Genomic DNA, 25,244 nt, shown 5'->3' on the forward strand with positions numbered 1-25,244 from the left:
CTTGACCAGAAGGCACTTAACTATTAAATGGCCAGTATGGAATTCAGACTCTGATCTTTCAGATACAAAACGGTGTGCCAAACCACGGCACTCCCCCGGAATGAATGCAGACAAGGGCAGAGCATTGCAGCTATGCATGTGGCCCGAGAGTCATGCTCTCTGTTGTTAACCTTAATATCGTCTCTTTCTGGATAAGACCTCACTTAGGCAGCCTTGATTTGTGAAGGTGTCTTCATTGATTCCTTGTCCCGTAACATTGTTTGCCCTTTTGTGCCTTTTTAGTATTCAGTGTGACTCCTTGTCCCTCACAAGAAACCTTATCTGTTCTATGCAGAATAAAGCTGCATCCGGGGTAGAAGATTATTTGGAATGCTGTTGCCCTCGGTGATTGTCTCCCTTTCAACTCAATTTCTTCTGAGTGGCTTGGTGGTAATAGGGCTTTTCTCCTCCCATCACTGGAAATCTGCACTGTCCCAGAGAACATGTGGGGTGCAGAGCTCACCCTCTTCCATGTCTTAGCAAAACCTAGGAGGCTCTTCCCAGAGTTTAGTGCGGCAGCCTCGGCCTGGTTCACCTGGAAACCTGAGGGTTGGTTTGAGATGTACCCGTGGTCTTTACCTACCCTAGCTCTTACACTGTTATCCATTCTGCACATGTCATTGCTGGTTTGAACCTTTGACCACCAGCATCACCATGTCCACATGGACCACTGCTCTGGCCACCTGACATGTCTTCTGCAAGCCCCCACCACCCCGCCCCCTGCCAGAGCTTCCTGGAACTTGAATCTTAGTCCATCCCTCACTTTCCTAAAGTACAACAGGGCTTCCCACTGCTGGTGGGACAAAGTCATGATCCCTGCACGCAGTGTGCATGCCCGAGGCTTTGGCCTCATGTCCCTCCTGAGTGTGCCTTCTGCCAGATCCGCAGACTGGCTGTGTTGTCTGGCTGTGCAGGGGACATGTCCCCAGCCTCTTGGATCCCGACCACCCTCCCTTCAGGTCTCAGCTCAGTTGCGGCTTCTGCAAGAAAGCCGTGGCTGGCCTTCCTGGTTAGGCTAGAACACCACGGTCACCGCGTACCCTCTCCTCCACAGCATTAGTCTCCATGTGGCTCCCTTTCATGTCCTCACACAGGTCTTTGTGCTCCCTGAGATTTGCAGCCATAGCCGGTTAGGCCGACCATTATGTTCGCAGGGCCTGGCATGTCCTAGGCACTCACTAGATAGCTACTGTCAGACCGAGGGAATGAAGGAAGTACCTACATTTCTCCATGGCAAAATAGGTAATATTTTGAGATGCCCGTCAGGGGGCCCCTCTTGGGATTCGTGATGCTCTCAGAGGGAAGTCTCCACATTTCTGACCAAAGAGTTCATGGGCTTCCCTAAACTCTCAGATTTCCAGTGCTTTTTATAGCCAGGGTCCCAGTAACATGGAGGCCCATTGCCTGATCTTCATCCCGTGCCCAGGGACCAGGTCCTGGTGTTCCCCTTGTGAACCATCCACTCAGACACAAGGATAGCTCCACCCCCTCGTCTGGAAGCTCCTGAGCTAATGAGGTAGGGATCAAGAAGCCTTACACTCTGGGTTTGACCCACAATCCTCCATGGTCTAAGTCATTAAAGGTCCTCTGATCATAAACAGTTTTCTTACTGGAAGAGTTGGAAATTAACCTCATCACCCAGAAGTCAGAGGCTCTTCAACTCAGAGTGACTTTTTCTTGATTCACTTTATACAAGAAAACTACACTTTCAGTCAACTTGTAAGGAAAAGTTGGTTCATTTATGCTCCTCTTTGAGTTAGACAGAGGTACAAATAAAAAGTAGCTCACATTTATTGGACACTTCGTGTTTGCCAGGCACTGGGAAAGCATATTCTGTGGACCATCTTATTCAGTGCTGACAGCTTCTCTGTGAGCTGTGAATGCTATGATCATCCCACGTTATAGACAAGAAACGGAGGCTCAGAGAAGCCAAGTCCTATGTGTAAGGCCACACAGCCAAACGCCATAGAGCTGGAATTTGAACTCAGAGCTGCTTAAGCACACGCCATTAGCCGCTGTACTGCATTGCCTTGTCCTTTCTAGTATTTTGTTTCACTTGCAAGTGATGAGCTCTTTGGCATAAAACAATGTCTCCCCATTTCCCTTCACCTACTAGCCTATAGCCAGGTCATTCCCTAAGCCTATTTAAATGGTTTTATGTTTAAGGTATAACTAAAAAGCACGCTTCACAAAGTTGCATTAAAATTAACAGTCCTATAAAATCATAATTATGTTTTTTAAAATAAATATATGTCTCCCATTTTTATTTTTAATATTTCCTTTTAATATTTAATGACAGCAACTGTAGCCTGGAGGCACGTTTAGAAAAGCAACACCAGTATGGCAGTCCTGGTCTTGTGTGCCCTCAGATCTTTTCCTTCCCCTGATGGGCAGTTTTCCCCCGGGACCAGATCCCTACAATCTACCTCTCCCTAGCTTCTCAGATGGTTCCACCAATCAGAAGTCCTGGCGGGAGATGGGGGTGGGGCTTAAGGAAGAGCACTCCCTTTCCATCTGTCTCCTGCAGGAGCTGCGTCTCCCTCCTCCATAGCTCCGGCTCCCTCAGGTGTCCCCAGCCCTTAGGCTCCATTTACCGCTTCCTTTTGTCCCCCCAGCATCAGAGTGGTGGTGGCTCCTGTTCTTTGTGGCTCTGGGCTTCATAACTGCTCCCTGTGGACCTTCCACCACCTGTGAACCAGTTCCCTCCGTTAAATTTCCTCTGTTGTAAATAAATTGGGCTTTCTGTTCTCCAGGTCGGACCTCACTGATAACGGGGGTCTTCTCACATGGGATCGCAATACTCATGTACAGTTTACTTTAGAGGCATGGATGGCGGATGCTGCCATTGGGTTAAGATCCTCTGATTGAAAACATCCAGAGCCTTTGTGTTCGCAGTCACGGTGGTTGTAGAGCAAGACCCTGGCTGGGTGTCTGACATCCTGATTCTCGTTCTAGTTGAGTCCCTCAGGAAACTTAGAGTCACTCAGGTAGGAGTCTCAGTTTCATGGGAAATGAAGGTCTCCCCGTTAGCCGGCTTAGCTCCTTCCAAACCGAGACATTTCTAGGACACAGTCTTAGCTTCTGTGGGGACGAGTGAGTTGTCTCCTTCAGTGCAATGGCCCCTTGACTCAGGCCTCCTGCTGTCCTTCTGATGCATGCTATTGGCCCTGACGGCTTGGGTGACAGAAAGTGGGTGAGCCAGGGCAAATGTCTCGCCCCTCTGGGAAGAACCTCAAATAGGCCTTTCTGATTCTGAATCGGGCCGTTGGTCTTCATTTGGGCGCAACATACTGGCAGGACACACAGAGCAAGAGTAAAATTCAGGGCTCAGCTGTCCTGACTGTGGGTTTAATAGTGTTTCAAAGACGATGTTTCACATGGTCACCTTAAATATAAATCCAACCAGCAGAATATACAGATGGCGCTCGACTGATGTCATAGATTTTCTCTTTCTCCATTTTAAGCACAATCTTCTTATATTCTCTTAACACCATTTAAAAAAATACCTTATCCTGCATTCATGTGTTTGTGTGTGTGTGTAAATACATGTATGTGTGTGTGTGTGTGTGTGTGCATTAAATCTAGCCTACTTGGGTAGATTTAATGCACTTGGGGCCAGATGCTCTGGGTAATGTAAATAACTTTAATTTACTAAACTTCACCCCCTCCCCCACCCCAGTCCTTTCTTTTCAGAAGATACATTTAGACAATCACCATTCACATCCAATTCAAAAGATCTGCTACCCAGTGAATCTGTGCTTCACGGAAGAATATCAACGCCAGGTATGGAAACATTATTGACTTTGCTTCTGCTGTTGGTTGCTTAAAATGACTTTTTTGAAATGTGTAAATGTGCAGCTACTTTCAGCCTAGATGTGGACGTTACTCATATGAAGCTAGGCTTTTAAAAAAGAGGAGAAACTCAATTTAAACAGCTGCAAAAGTTTATTAAAATAAAGTGTAGGCCGTAATAAACTGCTTCTTCTTCCTTTTAGGAACTTATTGTTCTTTACCTGCTGATGTTTCTTTCATGTAGCAAATTTCCTTTTCTTTGAAATAGCGAAGTATAACCTGAAAAGAATTTGCTTTACAGGCTTTTAGTATTTCAGGCAGGCAGCCAGGAAGATGCAAGAGGGCAGTGGCAAGACTAATCGCCAGTAGGGAAGGTCGTGACCCTGGTGGGGTGTGGGTGGCCACAAAGACCACTTTGGTTTCCACAGAAGCAGCACAGCTCATTAAGATAATCTTGCCCCCCGGATTCCACCTCTCTTCTTAATCAGACTATCTGCATATATCCATTTAATGCGCCTTTTTGCAATCTCAGCATCAATACATAATTAATTTATTATCCACTCTTCCTTTTTCATTTCTCCTTTCCAGGGTAGAGGGCAAGATGTGTTTGCTGTCCCCTTATCAGCAGCATGGCCAACCCTCAGGGCTGTGCGTGTGTTCAGAGTTATTATGAGATGAGAGAGAACCACCGCACTGTATCCCATACTCCTCACCAGTGTTCCCTCACCCCCACCCCCACACCAACCCCAGTGCAGCAGCCGGGAAACTTCCTGCTGTTGTAACTGTAGTTCCAGCCATGAGAGAATGTCAGAAGCTCTCCATGGCCTCTCCACCCACTCACTTGTCCAGGAGAGTGTGGGAGACCAAGGCTACTAGTTCAGGAGAAGCTCACAGCAAGGCTGTTGGCCAGGAACCCCTGCGAGAATAAAGTCCAAGTGTCCTCCACAAACCCAAGGAGCCTGGTGTCACCGATGGCTGGAGATCTGAGTATTTTGCAATTCAGAAAGAGCCAAGTAGCCTCTTATGAAATATTGGCTTGGGGGTATCACAGGTCACTGGAAATGGTTTGTGACAAACAGTGGGGGGAAAGGCAACTCTTTGTCACATTTTAGTCTTGTGACAACAGATCCGTTTCTTCTCATCCCCAAAGAGTCCGGATACCTACACGCTTTTTAGCTTTGCAGGACTTTTCTATTCAAACACCATAAAGAACATGCTTACACAAAAACACATTACATAATATCTGGTTCTAGAGGCGGAAAGAAATTTTGCTTAGTTGATGTCTTCATTCTCAAACAGGGGCTCTTTGAACTACTGTTTACTTCCCACAGTGTCATTTTGAATAGCCATCTTCCTGGTCCCCAAATTATCACCCTTCTGTTAAGGTGATGGATTGTGACTTTCTAATATCAAAATATCTGCCTAGGAACTGCCGTCAGAGTGCTGTGACCCATACAGCCAGCATCCCGTGATGTATAAGCAAGCCCTCATTGCTGCCTTAATGTTTGGCTTGGCTATATTTTAAGAAGGGTTTATTGGTCAAGTTACAAGCCGACCTCAAAGAGCGGTATCAGTGTGTGTTTAACTGTGTCTAAAGGGAGTTTCTGGGGTTTGCTTGACAGATGCATTACAGATTAGATAAACTCACACTTAAAAAGCTAACTTTTGTTTTGGGTGGGAAGTTAGCGTAACTGGGATTTTCGAAATGTAAATCTACTTTTCTGAGAGATAATCACTCTATACTTCAAAAAGCCCTCAGGCAGAGGACAAGCAAAATGACTATATTCTTTTTTTGCTAAAACTGACAACTGAAAAGGGACTTTTTAAAAAACAAACAAGGTGAAAATGCTTTAGAAATGGAATCAAAATTAGAAAGATTAAAAAGGACAAGGACAGCCATATAATCACAAAGCTCTCATAATCTGAACACATGTTTTGTAAGGAAAAGCCTCAATAATTTGGGTTAGTTGTGGAGAAGACCAATCTGAATTAACAAAAGAACATAGGAAGAATTTTCAAGCAAACATCTCTTTCAAGTCTGGATAGCACTAAGTAGCCAATGCATTCCTACTGCAGCTCTCCAGTCCCTTACCCACAACTCTGAAATCCAAAAAGCTCTTCCAACCACAATTTTTTAAATAAGTGACTTGGTGGCAAAACCTAATGGGAGACTATTTATAGCCCATATGTACCGCCAACGGTGGAATGCATCCATTTTGTTATAGAAATATCAACGTGCTTGATTATGAAGGCCCACGGGAGCGTTATGTAAAATATGTCTTGGGCACCGTATTAGAGTTCTGAAATAAGGAAAAGAATGAATCCCCAAATACATCAGAGCCCAGGGGTCTCAGATAGAGACTGTGGACCTACAGTTATTCCAGGACTCTGCTAAGTGCCATGCTGGAAATAAAGAAATTAAAGCTATAATTGAAGATCTTAAGGTTTGAAGGTATGAGAGTCACGGATTCTTATAGAAAATTCCGGAAGACTTAGTGGGCAGCAGATTGCTAAATCAGTGGAGATGTGGCCAGTAAGAAGAGTCCAGTGGGGATGTTCTCACACTAAGGCAGTGTTATTCACAATGGCATGCGTTAAAGAGAAAAGGAAGAGGTGGGTAGGAGTTCGGTGGTTTGAGAGACTGGTTAGCTTTGCAAGAAGCACGTTCAGTTTGGGAGGAATAGTGCCTGTGCAGCAACAGGGAAGCCAGGAAGGAGACAGGTAGAAAATAATGTATTGGCAGAAAATAATGTATTGGTAGTGTGTAAATAAACGCCTGAGTGTCCTTAGGAATCTTCTCTCCAGTAGTTTAAACATTATCGTTAAAATATTATTTCTGTTCTTTATTTACTTAGTAAACTTCTTCTTTGAAGAGCTAACGCAAAGACAAATATAAGCCCAAGGAATTGTCTCAAACTCCCAATGAGGAGAAACCATAATTAATGAAGTTTTAACATGCCTGGTTCCAATCTAAGAAGTCCCTTGCAAATGCTGAAGACCGTAGCATTAATTAGCACTCTATATTGGTATGTGTTTATAGACCCTCTGTCAATAGGAATGAGACTCTCATCTAAACACCTGTGGAGTCAGACCATGGGGCGGAGGAGGTGCTCCACATGAGGGCACTGTGGAGGGTCCCATGGCTCCAGACCAGAGGGATCCCTCCAGCACTTTGTGATGGTGTCTCAGGCCTGTGGAGAATGAAGCAAGCGGTATGGGGGATAGCAAAGTGGGGAGAGGTGGGTAGGACTGTGGACTGTGAAGAAATCGAGAATAGCACAGTTAACTAGGCATTTGCCTTCGGCAGATGGTATCTGAGACACACAGCTGCCACCGTCCCAGAGAAACAGAATAAACACAGAGCTTCACGGTGTCCTGGCCTTCCGTGCTGCCACTATTTCTAGACTGACTTTCCTGAGAACCAGAGAATGTTCACGTGCCAAGATCTAACATTTTTACTTGCTGTGAATGTCTTGGACAGAGGTGATACCAGGGATCCTTAATAAAATGATGAGTTCAAAGCTGCTGTCCCCTTCTGCTGGAGGGATGGGGGGGACCAGATATCCTGGAAGCCATGAATAGATGACGGGGCATACCCTGGGGGGTGGTGTTGCTGATGGTGATTTTACTGAAGAAATGAAAGCGCTTTCCCTTTCCTTTTACAGAAGAAATGAAATGATGGCAGTTACAGGCTGTGTATAATCTAAGGTTCTTTGTCTAATCGGTAGTGGTCTCACTTTGTAGAAGATGTGCATTCAGACAGGAAAGAGTGGGGGTCAGCTGTTTCTCAGGGTGCCGCGGGCTGCTCTGGATGAGGAGTGGACGTAGGACCGTGCGACCTGCGGCCATTCGCCCTTAGCCAGGCATCCTTCCGGAAGCCAAAGCTCTGGAGAGGAGAACTTCCGTCTCAGTACCCCGTTCAGACAATGCGGAGCTTCCATTCTGTTTTATGACGATTTTGAAGGCACAGTATGTTTGCTCTGTATTAAGCCAAAAAACAAAAACACAAGCGGAGCGGGTGTGAAGGGAAATGTGGGTCTCTGTGGAATTCTCTCTCAGAGTTTGGAGCCACGCATACTTCTGTTGGATATTTCCGAGGGAGCTTAGAGCTTCACGATGCAAAACGTACCAACAATCACATGTGCCCATCCCCACCCTCATTCTTTGCCAGCACCCCTGAAAAAGAAAATGGCGCCTTTTCTTGTGCTGGTGGTGGTTTAGAACAGGGAAACAAGATGTGAAGAACGTGGGGAAGGTCGAGTCCCTTCTAGAACTTGCTCTGTCCATCAGGATCTGCTGTTAAGTTAGAAAGTCAGGTTTGGAATGGCCGGCCTTGTCACCAGGCCAATTCTTGATTTATTTTCCTCCCTCTGTCCTGCCCATCAATCTGATACAAGGGGTCGCATCTCATATACTTGGCTGAGATCTAGATAAAGCATGTCTGGTGCTAAGTGACCCCCTCAGCCCCGCCCCCGCCCCTGGAGCCGACTGTCAGCCAACCCTGCTACTAGACGGATAGGGATGACCTCTTTCATACTGCTGGCTAGGAAGGTATGCCGGTCACCTTTATTTATGTTTAACCCTTACCAGCTCAGAGAGACAGACGGACAGACAAAGCTGTCCTGGAATATAGCAAAGTGTTTTCTTTAATCCTTTTTCAAATACAGCACATTCTTTTTAAATTCAGAACAAGTCACAAATAAGCAATAGAACATTGAGTGTTGTTGGTGTCCACAGTGCTGTAGCTTAAGCTCCTTTTTGATTCCACAAATTCCTGTGTATGGGGAAGGAAGCTAATATGGTCCACTCACATGCAGCTTTTTTTTTTTCCCCGATAAATACAGCACAGTACTTGAAATGTATTTCCTCTTCCTTATGATTTTCTTAGTAACATTTTCTTTTCTCTAGCTGACTATTGTTAAGAATACAGTATACAGTGGCCCCTGGGTGGCTCAGTCACTTAACCGTCTGCTCTTGGCGTAGATCATGATCCTCGGGTCCTGGGATCCAGTCCCTCACTGGGCTCCCTGCTCAGAGGGGATCCTGCTTTTCCCTCTCCTACTGCCTGCTCTCCTTGCTTGTGCTCTCAATCTCTATCTGTCAAACAAAAAAATAAAATCTTAAAAAAGAATACAATACATATGACATACAAACTATGTGCTGATTGACCTTTGACATTATTGGTGAGGCTACAAGTCCACAGTGCGATATTAGTAGTTCAGTTTTGGGGGAGTCAGAAGTTATATGCAGATTTTCAACTGCATAGGGTCGACACCCCTAACCACCCCCATGTTGTTTGAAGGGTCAGATGTAGTTACTAGGGCACAGGACCTATGTCATCCCATTTAATTCTGAAAACAACTCGTTGAGACATGGGAACTATGCTTCCTTTACAAATGAGGTTCAGAGAGATTTAATAATTTTTCCCTTGTTTTATTAAGATATGATTGACATGTAAGATTCCATTAAAGGTATAAACATAACAATAACATACAATTTGGTATATGTATATTGTAAAATGATTACCACATTAAGTTTAGGTTATAACCATCACCATACATAGTTACAAGTTTTTTTTTCATGATGAGAACTTTTTAAGATCTACTCTCACAGCAACTTAAAAATTAGCACATCATTAACTGTAGTCACCTTGCCATACGTTAATTCCCGTGACTTATTTGTCTTGTCGCCGGAAGTTTGTACCTTTTGCAGAGAGAATTAATAACTTGTACAAAGTCATGCCATTGGTGAGAGACAGGCAGCACTGGAATTCAAACCCAGAACTGCACAATACATTTCTCTTTCTGCCCCGTCATCGCCGCCCACTGAGTCAGGTGTGGTGTCACTGGCAGTGAGCCAAGGGAACGTGTCTCTGCAGTGTTTGCTCCCACATACCCACACTTGGCATTTGAAGTCTCCCTGACAGATTGCCCTCTTTTAGCCAGGAATAAAAAGTAGTCCTCTTCGTAAGATATTTCAAAGAAGTTACGAGATAAGAATATGCTGTTTATTCATGTAATTCTAATTTTGTCCTCTTCTCTTCCATTCCTTTCTTTTCTTTCTTCCTTTAATACTTAGATATCAGATACTCATCATCTCTTAAAATGTTTCTTTCAGTTAAGACAATTAAAGAAAGAGTTCATGTTTATTTTCAGTAATTTTTTTTTAAAGATTTTATTTATTTATTTGACAGACAGAGATCTCAAGTAGGCAGAGAGAGAGGAGGAAGCAGGCTCCCTGCTGAGCAGAGAGCCCAATGCAGGGCTCCATCCCAGGACCCCAGGACCATGACCTGAGCCGAAGGCAGAGTTAACCCACTGAGGCACCCAGGCGCCCCTCAGTAATTTTTAATAGATTGTCTGAGCCATAGGCATCGTTTCAGAAAACTCTAAAAACCTCTGATGAGATAAAACGTGGAATGCTGAAGGTAGTGGGAATATGGTCAGCAGTGCAGAAGAAAAAGTTCTAGACTGGGAATCAGGAGAATCCAGGTGTAAATCTAGCCCAGTTTGCAGTAGGAAGAAAATAGAAGGCTTCCAAGACTTCTTCCATATCCCCTCTTTTTCAGAAACCCTGCCATTTGGAACTTCAGCCCAGGGGCCTTTAATTTTTTTGTAGGGCCCAAACTAGAATGCTGGAACCAGGGGAAAACAGAGTCTGTACTCCTGAAATTCCACCACCCCCGCTAAGAGTTGGGGAAGGACATTCACCATAAGTAATTCAGCACCGGGGTGGTAGTTGGTGGGGAGGGGCTTAAGAAGGGTTTCTAGGAAGCAGACAGAGAGATCTGCTTCTCTGTCTGGCTGCCAACGGCATGCATATGTAATTTTGTGAAAGTTCACCAAGCCGTGTACCATGACAGTGTTTCTGCGTTCCTTAGGGCTAATTGGCTTATTCACAAATGGAGGGATCTAGACGCCAAGCAGTCACCTCCAAGCCGTGAATCTCCGTGCACGTCCACTTTAGAGACGACGACAGTGATAAGAGGACAGCAGTCTTTCAATTACCCACCTTTTAGTCTGCAGGAACATTTCCATTTGTAGCACGAACTTACTGCCCTGCACCCAGGGACACAGAGGCCGATAGACCTGATTCCTGTTGTGTTTCAGATTGGAAAGCTATTCTGTACTGCTGATAGCGTTTCTTTGATGTCCTTGACGTAGATGAGCTGTAGTCGGTCCAGCTGTTTGCCAGAGGGGGCACATTTTCCTTGTGCTGGATCTTCCTGATCCAGATGATGTTATTTGAGGCTCAAAAAGATGTGCTCATAACTGGCCCCATCCGTCCCTCACCAGCCCACTTCGGTCTTAGAGCACGGGCAAGTTCCAGACGAGCACGGGCGAGTTCCAGAAGAGAGCCGTTGACTTTGTTCAAAACTCCTTGTAGAGAAAGTGCTTGTATCAGGCCCGGTCAGCTTGGTGTCCAAGTTATCCCTGCTCAAAACTGTCAGTACTGGAGTTCTTTGCAGACCCAGAGCCGGGGGTTTCACACGCTGAAGTGCAGACACACCTTTTTTAAGGGTGGTAAGTCTTGCCAAGGGGGAACTTGTGTCCAGTTGGGATGCCTCCCTTGAGCTCTCTATAAAGAGCCACGAAGGCGGCTTGGGGGGAGACACAGAAACCCAACTGTGGTTGTTTGGCTAAGCCTCTTTATCTCTGCCCAGGTGGCACAGGGGTTGAATCGCTTGGTACTTAAGATAATCATTAACACTTTCATGTTTGTTCTTTGTGGGGATTGTAACATCCAAAAGCCTGGGTGGCTGGGTCCTCTTTGGCCCCAGCCCAGTGCCCTGTGAGCACAGCGAATATGTACGTGCTCACATAAAATTCTCTGCATACCGTTTACAAGGCCTCAGCGAGGCTATGGTCATGATTTCACTTTCGCAAAGACTATTGAGGTGCCTTGAGAATGAATAAAAGGCCAAATTCTCAAGTACGGGTAAGGGATGATGAAGAGTATGTGTTTGAAAATCGGAATGTGGTAACCTCTGGCTTCAGTTTGGGACTGGCTAATTCAATCTACAAGGCCTTTTCTGTATATACAATATGTTCTTCCATTCCTTTGCTATCAAAAATACATATTCTCATTTCATGCAATTTCTTCTTTGTGTTTATTCCCTTTCAGGGCAGCAACTGCCCTCCGGTAACCAGGGTAGAAAAAAAAAGAAAAGTCATTGCAAACTAGACCATCTATTTTCATTTAAACAAACTCATTCTGGATTCCCATCTGTAGGCCAAATGAGTGTTTTTCCCGTGGTAAGGAAGAGCCTCATATCATGCCACAGCCCTTTCTCGGTGTTGTTCTAGGAAGGACAGTCAGGGGCTTCATTTTTTTGGCGGCTCTCCCTCATGCAGCATCTTTCCTTTTCGGTGTACTTATCATTTTTGTTCTCAGTGTATCATCCAGAAAAGAAAAGTGAACTAGAAGCACAAAAGTATGGGCAGTCTTTGAATTCGCTTCATGATATTTGGTTCCCTGTATCATCTGCTGGCGTTCTATGGAGATAACCCATGCAGAAGTCCCTCAAGCTCTTCCAATTCAGCAGGTCCCAAACTAAGCATAGTATTTCCCCCACCATCCCCTGTCCTTTCCAAGACTAATTAATTAGTTAATCGATAGATCATTTGATTAAAGCCCCCCTCCCTCTCCTCTTCTCCTGTTTTCTGTCTTAGTGGATAGCATCATCATCGTCCCCCACCTGACACAGACCTTAAGGTTGGACATGATTGTTTGGGTTTCCTTAGACGCAGATCCTGGGACAAATATTTGAGTGCATATAGTTTTTTAGGAAGTGACACAGGAGAAACACTGGGAGACGAATGGGAAAGCGAGCAAGGGAAAGAAGGCAGCCAGTAAAGGCAATGTCATCAGACAGGTCACTTGCTGCAAGCAACTGGGGGTGAATTTCACAGGGGAGTTCTGGGAAGCAGTGGAGGTGCACACCTCAGATTTTCCTACCTGAGAGGTCAGAAAGCTGGGACGTTTATGCGGTCAGCCATCGATCCGTTAAACCTGCTCTCAAGAGTCCATTCCCCAAAACTCTGGTCTCCTGCATGGGTGGGCAAAGTGGGCTTCAGTGGCCAGAGAAAGCCCTTGGGACCAATACACAGGTGCTGGCAGTGGGAAGGCAGGAAATAAAGGAGGAAAGGCCCGGGGACCACCGAAGACCAGTGAGGATGACGCATTCCCTGCCTGTCTTTCATGATTCCTTCTTCCTCCCCCTCCACTTCTGCTCAGTTACCTTTCCTCCTGTGCTGATTCTCCACCCCCTCCCCAGCTCTCTCCTAAATGCATTCTTTTCTTTCAGTCCCAACTGCCAGTGACTTCATTCAAGCCTCCATCCTTGGTCCCCTGGATTAAACAACAGTCCCTGGCAGGTCTGTCCAGGTCCAAGGTCACCCCCACCAGGCCCTTCTCTCCATCCTGCAGTCATAGCCTTCCTAGAAGGCCGATCTCATCATATCACCCTTGGCCCTGCTGGCTTCCCTTGCCCTCTGGATAAAGTCTAAACTTTGCACTTGCGCTCTCTTATACACCTGATTGGTTTGGGGTGTTGTTGTTGTTTGGTTTTTGTTTTGTTTTGTTTTGATCAGTCTGTGTTTTCTTTGGAAATTGTTCCCTGCTCCTCCAAAACTGGGTTAGCCACCACTTTCTTTGAGGTCCTTGCATACTCAGAATTCTCTGTTTATTCATCACCTTCTTGATTAACTGGAAGCCCTTTGGTGGGCATAAACAGTCTTATTGGTCATTCTATCTCCCAGAAGCTAGCGCCTAATAGAGTTGATCATCAAATCTTGGGACAAAAACATATTGTTGAAAACCATGTTGTTTGTAAGTACTAGTGTTAAACGTTCTAACGAGGGATCTGATAAGACTTTGATTATAACACAGATCTGTTTTTGACTACAGATAAAAATGGATCCCTTTATAAATATAAGATGTGCAGTAAAACCCTTTCCAAATATAGCTGGTCTCTCAATCTGATGGGAGTAGCCCACCACCATGATGTAACTCTCTTTTTTAGAATTAAATGGTTTAGCTGGACAAAAGAAAAATTGCTGGGATGTTGTGTTCATTTTTTTTTTCCACCTTAGATATAGATCTAACTGCCAACCACCAAAGAAACTGGTGGCAAAGAGTAGAAAATGGAAGTACAAGAAAAGTTTCGATGGTTTGATGTGAAAGGCCAGTAGCTGAATTACTGTTATTATTACACAGATTTTCACATGTAATAATAAACTTCCCAGGCACAAAATCCCCTAGGTCATTAATCTTGGAATTATTTCATACAGGATTTTTTCCCATCCCTGTGAACCAACTGCTTTATCAAACGAGATTCTCTTAATGTAAATTATTTTTATTAAAAGACATTGTTGTATTTTGATCCAAATAAGGCAAAAGTTCACATAGACCTATCTCATACAGAAGAGGGGGCACCTGAGTGACTCAGTTGGTTAGGCAACTTCCGCTCAGGTCATGATCCCAGAGTCCTGGGATGGAGCCCCGTGTCGGGCTCTCTGCTCAGTGGGGAGTCTTCTCCGTATCCTTCTTCTCCTTCCCCCGCCCCCCAGCCATGCACACACACACTCTTTCTCTCCAATAAATGAATAAAATCTTGAAAAAAAATACTAAAGAGAAACTCTGTGTGAGAGAGATTTGAATTCAGGCCTGAATCTCCCCGGAAATGAAAATATCTTTTTTTCCCCCCTTTCAAATCATTAAAAAATTACACATGACTTTTCGTCTTGTTTGGGAAACATGTTCCACAAGTCTTCTGACACTTCCTCAGTCGCTTCTTAACACGTGAAAGAAAAGCCGTTTTCTACAGCTCTAAAGCTACACAGCTCCCTCGTCTTATACCTCTCCCCTTGCCTCTTCAAGAGACAACAGAACTGGCCCTACTAGAGCTGGAAATGAACTCACATGCATAGCCATTCTTGCCCTGGCGCCACCTGTGCTCTCAGTGCTTCTGCATTCTATCTCATCTCGATCTTTTCTGTCCCCTTTTTCCTACTGTGAGCCATTGTGGGGCTTACTTGTGGCAAGACTTCTACTAAATACTCTATTAAACATGCAAATAAGAAATGAGTTCTCTAAGTTACAGAGAAATACAGTGCTCTGTGTTATTTTGTGAGCTTTGAACCTGATGTCCCATGCTAGGAATTTAATCTACAAATAGACTTGAACAAGTAACACTAAAGTATATGGACAAGGACCTAAGGTATATGGACAGAGATGTGCTTTGCTGCTTAGAGATTTGCAACAAATTCAATGTCGATAGGTAGGGAGTGGATGAAATGAGCCATGGGACATTGCATGGGAAACTCCACAGCCATTAAAAAAGGATGAAGGAAATCTGTAGGGTTTTATTTAAAAAAGATGTCCAAGAGATAATGTTAGATTTACAAAACAAACACAGAAAAAACTGGCTACGGATAGCATATGTAACACGATCCCATTTGTGTTAAAAAAAAGAAAAGGCGATGCCTTTATGTGCACATAATACGCTTGCATGTGCATAGATAAACTGTTAACAGTTATTACCACCGAAGAGTGAAAAGGACTTGGACTGGGAGGAAAGGGATAGTAAGGAAGAGTTACTTTTTGTTTTTCAGTTTATATCCTTTGTTTTGTTTTTCTTACCATTAGTTTGCATTACCTTTATAGCTTCTCGAAATTTAAAAAAAAAAAAAAGTATGTGTTCAAATCACTTTTCTTTCTTAGACTCTGTCATTTATACATATGATGACTGGGAGCCTTAATGAATAATCTGTAAATTAAATGAACTACTAAAAATATAGACAAAGCAGTGATGATTCTTAGCCATCTTTCTTCAGTGAGCAACCCCAGCTGGAAGCCAGTTAAGTAACTGTTCCACCTTTAGTTTCTTTAGTTTTTTCTTTAGTTCATGGAAGTATAAAGCAGGTTATGAATCCCCTTGAATGGTGTGATCCCATTGTTTATAAATATGTGTGCATACAGGAAAAAAATCGGGAAGGATAGATGTAGAAATATTAACTGCTGTCTCCATTTTACTTGGGATTTCAAGTGATTTTTACTTGTATTTTATGGACCTCCATTTCACAATAAGCATATGTTGATTTTTATAATCAGAAAACACCAATAAGCTCCCTTCATTTTGAACAAAGGAGAAATTACCTTGTATATTCTGGTGCTGAATGCTTGACACCAGATCTTTCTGGAAGTTTCTGTCATGAGGCTATGGCTGGAGCTTTGAACAAGGAGATCAACTTCCGCAGAACCACAGTTTAAATGTGAGCCCAGAAAAAATGGTAGACTTAGCTAAAAAGCAACAAACGTGAATGGAAATATTTTCAGCTACACGGGATGAAAATGTCAGGGGAAAAAAACCTTGTAAGAGGTGTTTGGAAAGAAGAGCCCCATCTTAAGATACCAAAGTACCTCAGACTAAGGCATACTGTTTTCATGCCTTGTGTTCATTGGCACTTACTACCTTCACGATTTCCCCATCTTTGTTACACGCACCCTCGGGTACTTTTTCCCATCCAGGCTTCCCAGTCAAAGTGACTCATCCATCTGTATCATCTAGTTCCTGCCTGAAGTATCCAGGAATGAGTCACTCAATCAGTTGCTTCTCTTTTAACTTCAATGGAATTAGGCTCAGGGACCTTCGATTGAAAGATTCATGAATGGGTGGGTCCCGGGAAAGGCATTGGCGAGGTTATCTGGGAAATCAGCCGCATTATAGAGATGAGAAAAAGGCTGGGGAAACAGTAATTAGGGAGTCAGATAGCCCAAAGGGAAAACTAGTTACAAAAAAAGGTTAGGTCCAAACTCTGGCTGTCAGTCTTTGCTAGAGTATGGCAGCAAGAATTAATTGGTTGTATGGATTTTAGGTAACTATTTTGTCTTTCAGACAAAATGACTCATACCAATTATTTTCTTGCTCACTAATTTTGTAAGTACTGTGTAGGTACTTGCCAAAAGGAAAGCAGGGGAAAATTTTACTCAGGAAAAAAAAAAAATGTGTACTTTTGCAAATGCTTTTAACATGTAGGCATGCTTTCGGTATGTGAAAGTTATTTTTGACACTATTTTTGGCCAAATTGGTTTTCATTTTTATGAAAAATGTTAATTTTTAAAGCACTCCGGTCTATCTCCCAACTGTTACTTTTATCACTCGAAAATGTGGTATTTTAAAAATATCATCACTGGTGTCATACTAAGACTTGCCTTGAATTACATGCCTTTCATAGTAATTAATGTTTTTTTTTTTTTAAAAAGGCATTTGGACATGAAAAAGGAATAAAAACGAAAGTTCACCAAAATGTTCATAGCAGTTGTCTTTGAGTGGTGATGGATCTGTGGTTGTGTTTCTTTCTTTTTTTTCCCCCCCATTTGTCCCTGTTCTTCTCATTTTCTATCATGACCACGGAACACTTTCATAAAGAAAGAAAACTAATTTATTAGAGGGAATAAGGTGTTAAGGAGCAGAGATACGGTTCACCATGCTTTAAGTTACATAATAATAATTATTACATAATAATTAATTATACATAATAATAATTATTATTATGGTCACGCAAGATGGGTGTCCAGGGCTTCTAAACATCTTGTGTTACCATGAGCAAATGTTGGCAGAGTCATTTCCCAAAATTTCCTGTTAAATATCCTGCAAGTTACTAACAAAGAGCTGTGAAACCCTCGTGGGAAATACAAATAGGACCAGACTCATTTAAATACATATTTCAGTTTGGGTCCTTACTCAGCTCACTTGGGGAACGGTTGAAGCTTCAGGGTGGTTCCTTATTTTGAACCTTACAAGGGAGATCAATGAATTAAATTTACCTTAGGGGACCCGCTGTTAGAGAAGCACTGAACACCATCTTATTTAACTTGGTCATGGAAATAATGTTTCCGGGAACAATCCGCTGTACGATTGCATTGCACCATTGGTCTTATGAATGTTATTCATTCTGGTATAATTAATAAAATGATAGCTGCTTTGAAGGATATTTTCCGTAGTTCTATAAAAAAAAAAAAAAAAAAAAAACGAGCGTTCACATTTTTGTTGCATCTTTTTAGTTTCCTAATAGAAGAGGTCAGTTACAGGGATGCTCTCAGTGACTACAGACAGGTTCACCGACTCTCCCCTTCGATTGTTTGCCTTCTACTCCTTCAGGGTTGGGGGACACTGAGATGTTATGAGGATTAAGTATAAAAGGATCTGAGTTGGGGGCATCCGAGGGCTCAGTCAGTTAAGCATCTGACTCTTGATCTCGGCTCAGGTCTTAATCTCAGGGTCATGAGTTCAGTCCCCTGCATGGAGCCTACTTTAAAAAAAAATAATAAAATAACAGTAATAAAAATAAAAATAAAAGGATCTCAGCATCATTAAATATCTGATGAACAGTGTGAGAAGCCATGATGAGGTGTATTTACCACTGGGATGAAAAGAACATTCATTCATTCATCCCACAAATACTTACTGAGCAGCTATTATACACCAGGTAGCAGTGAATAAAATGCAGTCTCTGTCCTTACAGGGTTTACACTGGAGGAAGAGAGGCAGACAATAAACAGCTAATTATACAGACTGTATGTGATATGTACACACATATATAATAACACCCTAAAAACATGTTATATATATTTGTATGTAATAATATCTAATTACATCATGGGCAAACTAAGCAAGCGGGGACTGGGAGGTAGGGAGTGGCTGAGGTAAGGTGGTGGAGAAAGCTGAGAGAGAGAAAAGGTATCGAGTAGACACCTGGAGCCAGTCTTGCCCGGCCATACACCATGTGGGGTAGAGCATTCTGGGCAAAGGGAGGAGTAACTACAAGGCGCGAGGTGTTTGGCTGAAGAAGTAATGGCCAGAATAGCGGGGAGGCCGGAGGGAAATAAAGGAGAATAGCTTGTAGGGCTTTGTGGTGAAGAACGGGGCCTTGGGATTTTACTGCCGCGATGCCAGAGACCAATGGAATGTTTGGAGCAGAGAAATGGCATAATCTCACTTCCATTTTAAAAAGTTAATCTGACTCTTTCTTGTTTAATCTTTAAAGCCTGAATAAAGTCCCTAAAAGGCTTAATGGAAACAGAGAGGCCCTGCACAAAGATAAGAGAGGGAAAGAAAGTTGATTTAATTTGCTGAGTATTATTTTTATAGTGGATGGGATCTGTGCATATCCCTTGATTTGTCTCATTTAATTTTTCTTCCTGTTAAGTTATTTTAAAAGAGATTATATTTTAACTGTGCTTAGTTAAAATTTTGATTTTCTTTTTCGGTTATTTAAACATGTCTTTCTAGATATTTAACTGAATATTTATGGGAAAAGTGTACAAAATTCAACCCAATAAAAGGCTCAGAAGTTACAGAATTTAAGCTCAGAGATTTTTTAAAACAACAAGACAAACTCCTCATTTAGAATTCATTGTAGAAAAGAGAATGCCTTCATAAGAAAAGTGACTTCAGCCTCACACAAGAGTTGCTCCAGTATTATTTGTAAAGAGCTATGTCAGGGAACTATGAATTCGCCAATAAAACAGCAAATTACTCTAACAGATGCTTACAAAGCGTGCCTAGAGGCTATTGTATATGTGTGTTTTGCCAGTTCTGGCAATGAAGAGGTGATTTACAATCCTAAAACCACTAATGATGGCATTTTACAAATGTTATATCCAATTATATTGTGTACGACAATAAAATTCATTATTTACAACAGAATTCCTAAATATTTGTTACATACGCGTGTTACTGACAATCAGAAAGACTTATTTGCCAGCACATACTATGAATTTTTTGGAGTCGGGAATTTGACTTTGCCCCACTCACGGAAGCAGTAGTGAATAAGGAATTCCTTTGCCTTCCATCCCGAGAAAGACCATCCAGGACTAAATCATCCAAAACCTAGTTACTAAGTTAGGATCACCACCATCACTGGTGGATTCAGGTTCAAGACAACCTTTGGGCCTAACATGCCCCATCCCACTTATCACCAGTAATCCTCAGATGTTGAAATCCCTTTAAAAAAATATTTTGTTATCCATAATATATGAGGAAATGTAGGTTCTCGTAGACTTTGCAAGACTTATATTATACAAATATATTTCTCAGCGGCTACATTTTTAAATCTTTTATAGATCTCTTAACCATCCCCCTTCTCCGCCAAGCCATTCAGAGACAGTTTGCTGAGATAGGGTGTGAGATAATATGTGTCAGTGATAAAATGAATAGTCCACTCCTTGTTGGCAAGCTGTGAGGCTGACGACTTAATACTGAGCAAGAGAGGGAGTGTGAATTACAGTTTCCTCCGGGATGATGCAAGCTTCAGTATTCACTGGGGTAAGGGGGGAGTTGGAGAGACAAAACTTTATCAGTGGTCCAGCGATACCTATTTTCACTTGGGTGGGTGTGTGTTCATTTCCTGGTTGCATGTGAAAGCATGTTGGTCAAAATTTCTAAAAGCGGGTGCCTGGGTGGCTCAGTGGGTTAAGCCTCTGCCTTTGGCTCAGGTCATGATCCCAGGGTCCTGGGATCGAGCCCCACATCGGGCTCTCTGCTCAGCAAGGAGTCTGCTTCCTCCTCTCTCTCTGCCTGCCTCTCTGCCTACTTGTGATCTCTCTCTCTCTGTGTCAAATAAATAAATAAAATCTTAAAAAAAAAAATCTAAAAAGGCTTTGCAATTTAAAACAGAAGTTTCCACTTAAGAGATTTCATAGTTAAAAAAAAACGAAGTTCTTAAGTCAACTAATTGTTCCCTAGCAAGGGTGGCCACTCTTCACACTATGTATTAGAACAAGGTATAACAAAAAGAAATTAAGGAAAACTGCATCCATTTTGAGAAAGTGGATTGTTTTTTCTTTTTTGGTATGCATAAATAACCCAACCAGGATGTTCCTGTGTGCTTGCAAACAGAATGCATTGAAGTCATTTTTGTTTTATTGGGGAACTGGGATAAACCTGCAGTTAGACCTTTGGGAAATCATTACTGGCTCAAGCTAATGATATTGCTAACTCTATTACATTCTTAGAGTCATGGGGAGTCATATACACTGATTCATAAGGAATCTTTTGATCAATTGGAAAAACCTCTCTGCTCCAAAGGAAGGCAGAGAAGATGTCTCAGAGGTCAGATTGTGTGGTTGACATTCTAGAGATGATGATATTAACTCCTTCCAGATTACATCCATAACACTTTCCAAATCCTTTTGCAAACAACTGAATTCCCACATGACTCTTGGTTTGTGCAAATGAGGAACTAGGAAGTGATTCTGATACACTGTTCTCTAGCAAATAAGTGATTTTCTTACCCTCTTGCAGGTGGTAACAAGCTTGGGCCCCTCTCCTTTTTTTTTTTTAATTGCTGAGGTGTGTGGGATTAAAGAAATTCCTGGAAGAAAGAGTCGTAAATCTGCACTAGGAAAAGGATAGTTGTTGTTTTGTGTATTTGTTTTAATAGAGCTGGACTCTTAAGAGACTTTATCATAATAAAGTAAGTGGAATGATGTACTGAGTTGGAATATCTTTCAAGCTTTTTTGACCAAAACCCAGAGTAAATGTCATGTTTATATTTAAGAATGTGTTTGTGTGTACTAAATGACAATGTAAAATATACAGAGAGGTGGTTGATAGATAAAGACAGATGAATGAAATAATCTTCACACATGTACCATATCTGATATTTTCTAATCTATCGAATTTTATTTTACCTTTTTTTTTTTTATGCTGGTTGATACCCCTTCAGTTCATTTCATGATCTGCCAGTGGGTCACAACCGGACATTTGGACATCACTGGGCTAATGGATGGGATACCTGGAGTCTTTTCCCACCTTTGGGTTCCCTTCTGGCAAATCCAAGAACTACACCGTCTTTGGTTTTGACTCAGCAAGCTGGTTTGTGCCCCGGCACCTTTTGGATCCCAGTTCCCATTTGCATTGAAATAATTGGATCATTCTGGAACCAGACCTTTGAAGCTATGCTCTACTGTACTAAAAACAAAACAAAAAAAAATCAAACCCTTTCCCAGCATGCTCTGGTAATACTTGACTTTGTATCTAGGTAAGAAAGAGAAAGTAATGATGTTTTACATTTGAATGAATTTCATTGAAGAACAAATGTCTCTGAATGGCTTTTCAAAATCTTAAAGTGATGCCAAAGTGAATTTAAGTGGGAGGAAAAAGATAGAAGGAATTTTTAAAGTTCTGCCTTTAATTGAACTATTAGGATCCTTAATACCTGAACTGGTCTTTGGTTTTGCACCTTCTTGGGTGTAGGTAACTATGACAATGCTCAGCCTTCATTCTTATTCAGTGTGTTAGATAAGGGATAAGTGTATTGCCTTTAATTTCCATTTTTGGAAATAATCTCTTGCTCTGAATAGCTCACCCTTCCTGCCATCCACCCCCTCCCCCACCTCCGTGAAGGCTAAAATGCTCGGATTGAAATAATGGAGGTTTTGGGTTGTGGAAATGGTGGATTGCAGCAATGAGCTAAACTTTTAAAAGCATATGTAACACTCGAAGAGAAAAGAAGATGTGGCTTGGATTCCACCCACTCCAGAAATCAGCAAAGAGAGAATGCTCTCAATTAAAACATAATGTCATTTTCATCCCACCCTTGGGGCATTACTTCTGCTTTGTTGATGAAAATGAACATCAAATTGATTGGCTTCCCACACCCTGACAATCAGTAATTGTGCCAAAGGTGCTGGGGACCTTCCTGATGAGTGTAGTGATCCAAAAGAAATGCAGGGTGACAGCTTTTCCCTCACCTCACCCCCCGAGTTCCCTTTCAGGGCAGGTGACAGGCCTGACGTACCATTTCAGAGAACACTTCTTCCCCAACTCTTCCTAATAAAAGAGAGATTTTGAAGATACTCTTCGCTTTGAATGAGCAGATCCCATGGAACATAGAACAGTTCCATTCACTGAAATAGATTCAACACTAAGTATGGAGAGAGGTATCAAGGTAGGAGAACTTGACTGGCAGGGCTAAAAAAAGCTTACATGTTTGAAAATACCTGCAACTCATTCTCACTTTTTACACGTATATAATATCTAAATGTCTGAAAAATACGGTGCTGGCAACATATAAAGGCTAAGAGGAACTGGAGGTTGAATAGAGCAGTGCTCTCAATTCTGAAGGGTCACATTTTCTACTATCATTAGAGTTTCTATAAAAGAATTCTATTCATACACAGAGGTGGTTTTTTTTTTTTTTTTTACTTCACACAGACAATTATTTTCATCTTAACCTTGGATAGAGGAAGTTGGACTAATAGTTAAATGTGCTTGGAATTATGCCTATGACTTTTTTACTACCCTGTGAATTTTCTTATTGAAAGCTTGGTGAACTTCTTAATTTAAAAAATAAGAATCAGCTCATTCTCCTTGCCCCTGGTAATCACCAGGGCACCACTATCCTGGAAAAGTATATTAAGAATCTACCTGTCTGTCTCCCTGCTAGAATTTAAATAGTCACCCACTCTGCTTTCCCAAAAGCTGCCGCCAGGGATATATGAAATGTAGGGTTCTCAACTTGGGGTGGGGGGGAGGAGGGGAGGGGTTTGCCTCCTAGAAGACATTTAAGCAGGGTCTGTGATATTTTTCATTGTCATGACTAAGGGGACAGATACCACTGGCCTCTGGCTGGTAGAAGCCAGCAAAGCTCCCAAACATCCTACAGTGCATGGAACAGACTCAACAACAAAGAATTAGCTGGTCCAAAATGTCCATAGTGGTGAGGTAGAAACTCTGCCTTAAGTGTTGGCAGATGTATACCAAGGGCATGTTGAAAGCTAAAACGCATAGGCCAGATAGATGAATTAAATGATACCACTTCAATTGTGTGTAAACATGTATTTCTAGAATATTTTTCAAGTTTCTAAGCGACATTTTGGTTATTTAATAGTTCTATTAACACTTGTGCTTGTTTCATAGTAAACAGTTGGCCAATTTTGACACTATTCCGGTAGAACAGTGGTCTGAAAAACAAGCATTAAACACGACAGAGTCTTGCCCATGAATTATCATTAAAATCTCAGGAAACAGAGAACACGCCTGATAGAGTGAGAGTCCTACATACACCCCGTAAGCTAACTGAACATCCTTTAAATGATACAAGAAATTACATGCATTCCTTAGGAGAAAGTTTGGCTGCAAAAAAAGGCCAGAATAACAGTGGCTTCAAATCAGTGGAAGTTTCTCTTTCTCTCATATAGCAGCCAGAGTATGAACTGTGGGAGGTTCCTGTGGCGGTTTCGGGCTGCTCAGGCTCCTTCTGTCTCATTCTGCCATCCTTGACGCACGGTTTCCATCTCATGGTCCAGTATGACAGCCCCAGTGCCCACTACCCCATCTACATCCTAAATAGCAAGGAAGCAAGAAGGAAGTCGAGGGCATGACCCCTCTGAAGGGCGAGATCAGGGGGCTGTGCCCTTCTCTTGTGCTCATCCTCTTTCCCAGAACGTGGTTTCGTGGCTAAGATTACCAGGTAGGAAGACTGATAATGTTTTGTTATGAAGTCCCATGTCCAGCTAAAACTCAGAGGTGCCTTTATTAAAGAAAGAAGAAACCCATGGGTGTTGGAGGACAGCAAGCTCTCTCTGCCTTAAATACCTTGTCTTAGGCTAATTCAAGGTCAAGGAAACCAAAGACTGCTTAATAATCTCAGATGGCCTTTGGTGAGGATAGAGGTCAGAGACTACGATGGCATCTACCATGGTCTGTTTTTCATTTTGGTACATTAATCCTAAATCACATGAGAAGCAGTATTAGGACAGGAGATAAACCACCAGGGCTCAGATCTTAGCTCTACCACTTGCTCACTGAGTTGATTTTAAGCAAGTTTTCTTCCACTCCCTGTGCCTGGACTTGCTTCTTTTATAAATTGCTAATAATGATAACATCTAACGCGTAGGGTTATAATATGGATAATTGAACTAATACATCTAAATCACTCAGAACAGCCCTTAACATAGCACCTTAGACTAAGAGCTCTAAACATTGTTATTATCATGGGGTTCCTGCACCTGACTGATTTCATATAGGCTGACTTGAGCCTTATCTTATTAAGCACATATCTATTAACTTCATTTGGTTTTAAAATCTCAATAAATATGGGTTGCTTTGACCTAATTTTGAGTTGTAACCCTCACCCCCAATAAAAAATCAAAATGTGGGCTTTGACAAAACAAATGAATAAACAGACACACGAAAGGCAGTATCAGACCTATAAATATAGAGAACAAATAGTTGGATGCCAGAGGAGAGGGAGAGAGGGGGTGGGCAAAGTGGGTGAAGGGAAGTGGGAGATACAGGTTTCCAGCCATGGAATGAATAAGTCATGGGGACAAAAGGTCCAGCATAGAGAGTATAATCAGTGGTATCGTAACAGCCTTGCATGGTGACAGATGGGAGCTACACT

The 25,244-nt window shown here is 42.4% G+C and overlaps 1 protein-coding gene across 8 annotated transcripts in view; it reads left to right on the top strand.

Moving 5' to 3' along the window:
- Nucleotides 1–25,244, top strand: part of ZNF827 (zinc finger protein 827) — a 168,707-nt gene that overhangs the window by 106,109 nt on the left and 37,354 nt on the right. For all 8 annotated transcript variants that reach the window (XR_006606253.1, XM_013059145.2, XM_013059144.2 and 5 more), the window contains exon 8: nt 3,719–3,822. Coding sequence is in view for 7 of the 8 variants with exons in the window: in XM_013059145.2 (XP_012914599.1) it covers nt 3,719–3,822 (104 nt within the window). In the remaining variant the exon portion in view is untranslated. The remainder of the gene's footprint in view (nt 1–3,718; nt 3,823–25,244) is intronic.

Source organism: Mustela putorius, unplaced genomic scaffold (assembly GCF_011764305.1).
Source record: "Mustela putorius furo isolate JIRA1106 unplaced genomic scaffold, ASM1176430v1.1 tig00000242_pilon_pilon_pilon, whole genome shotgun sequence".
Classification (NCBI taxonomy): Eukaryota; Metazoa; Chordata; class Mammalia; order Carnivora; family Mustelidae; genus Mustela; species Mustela putorius.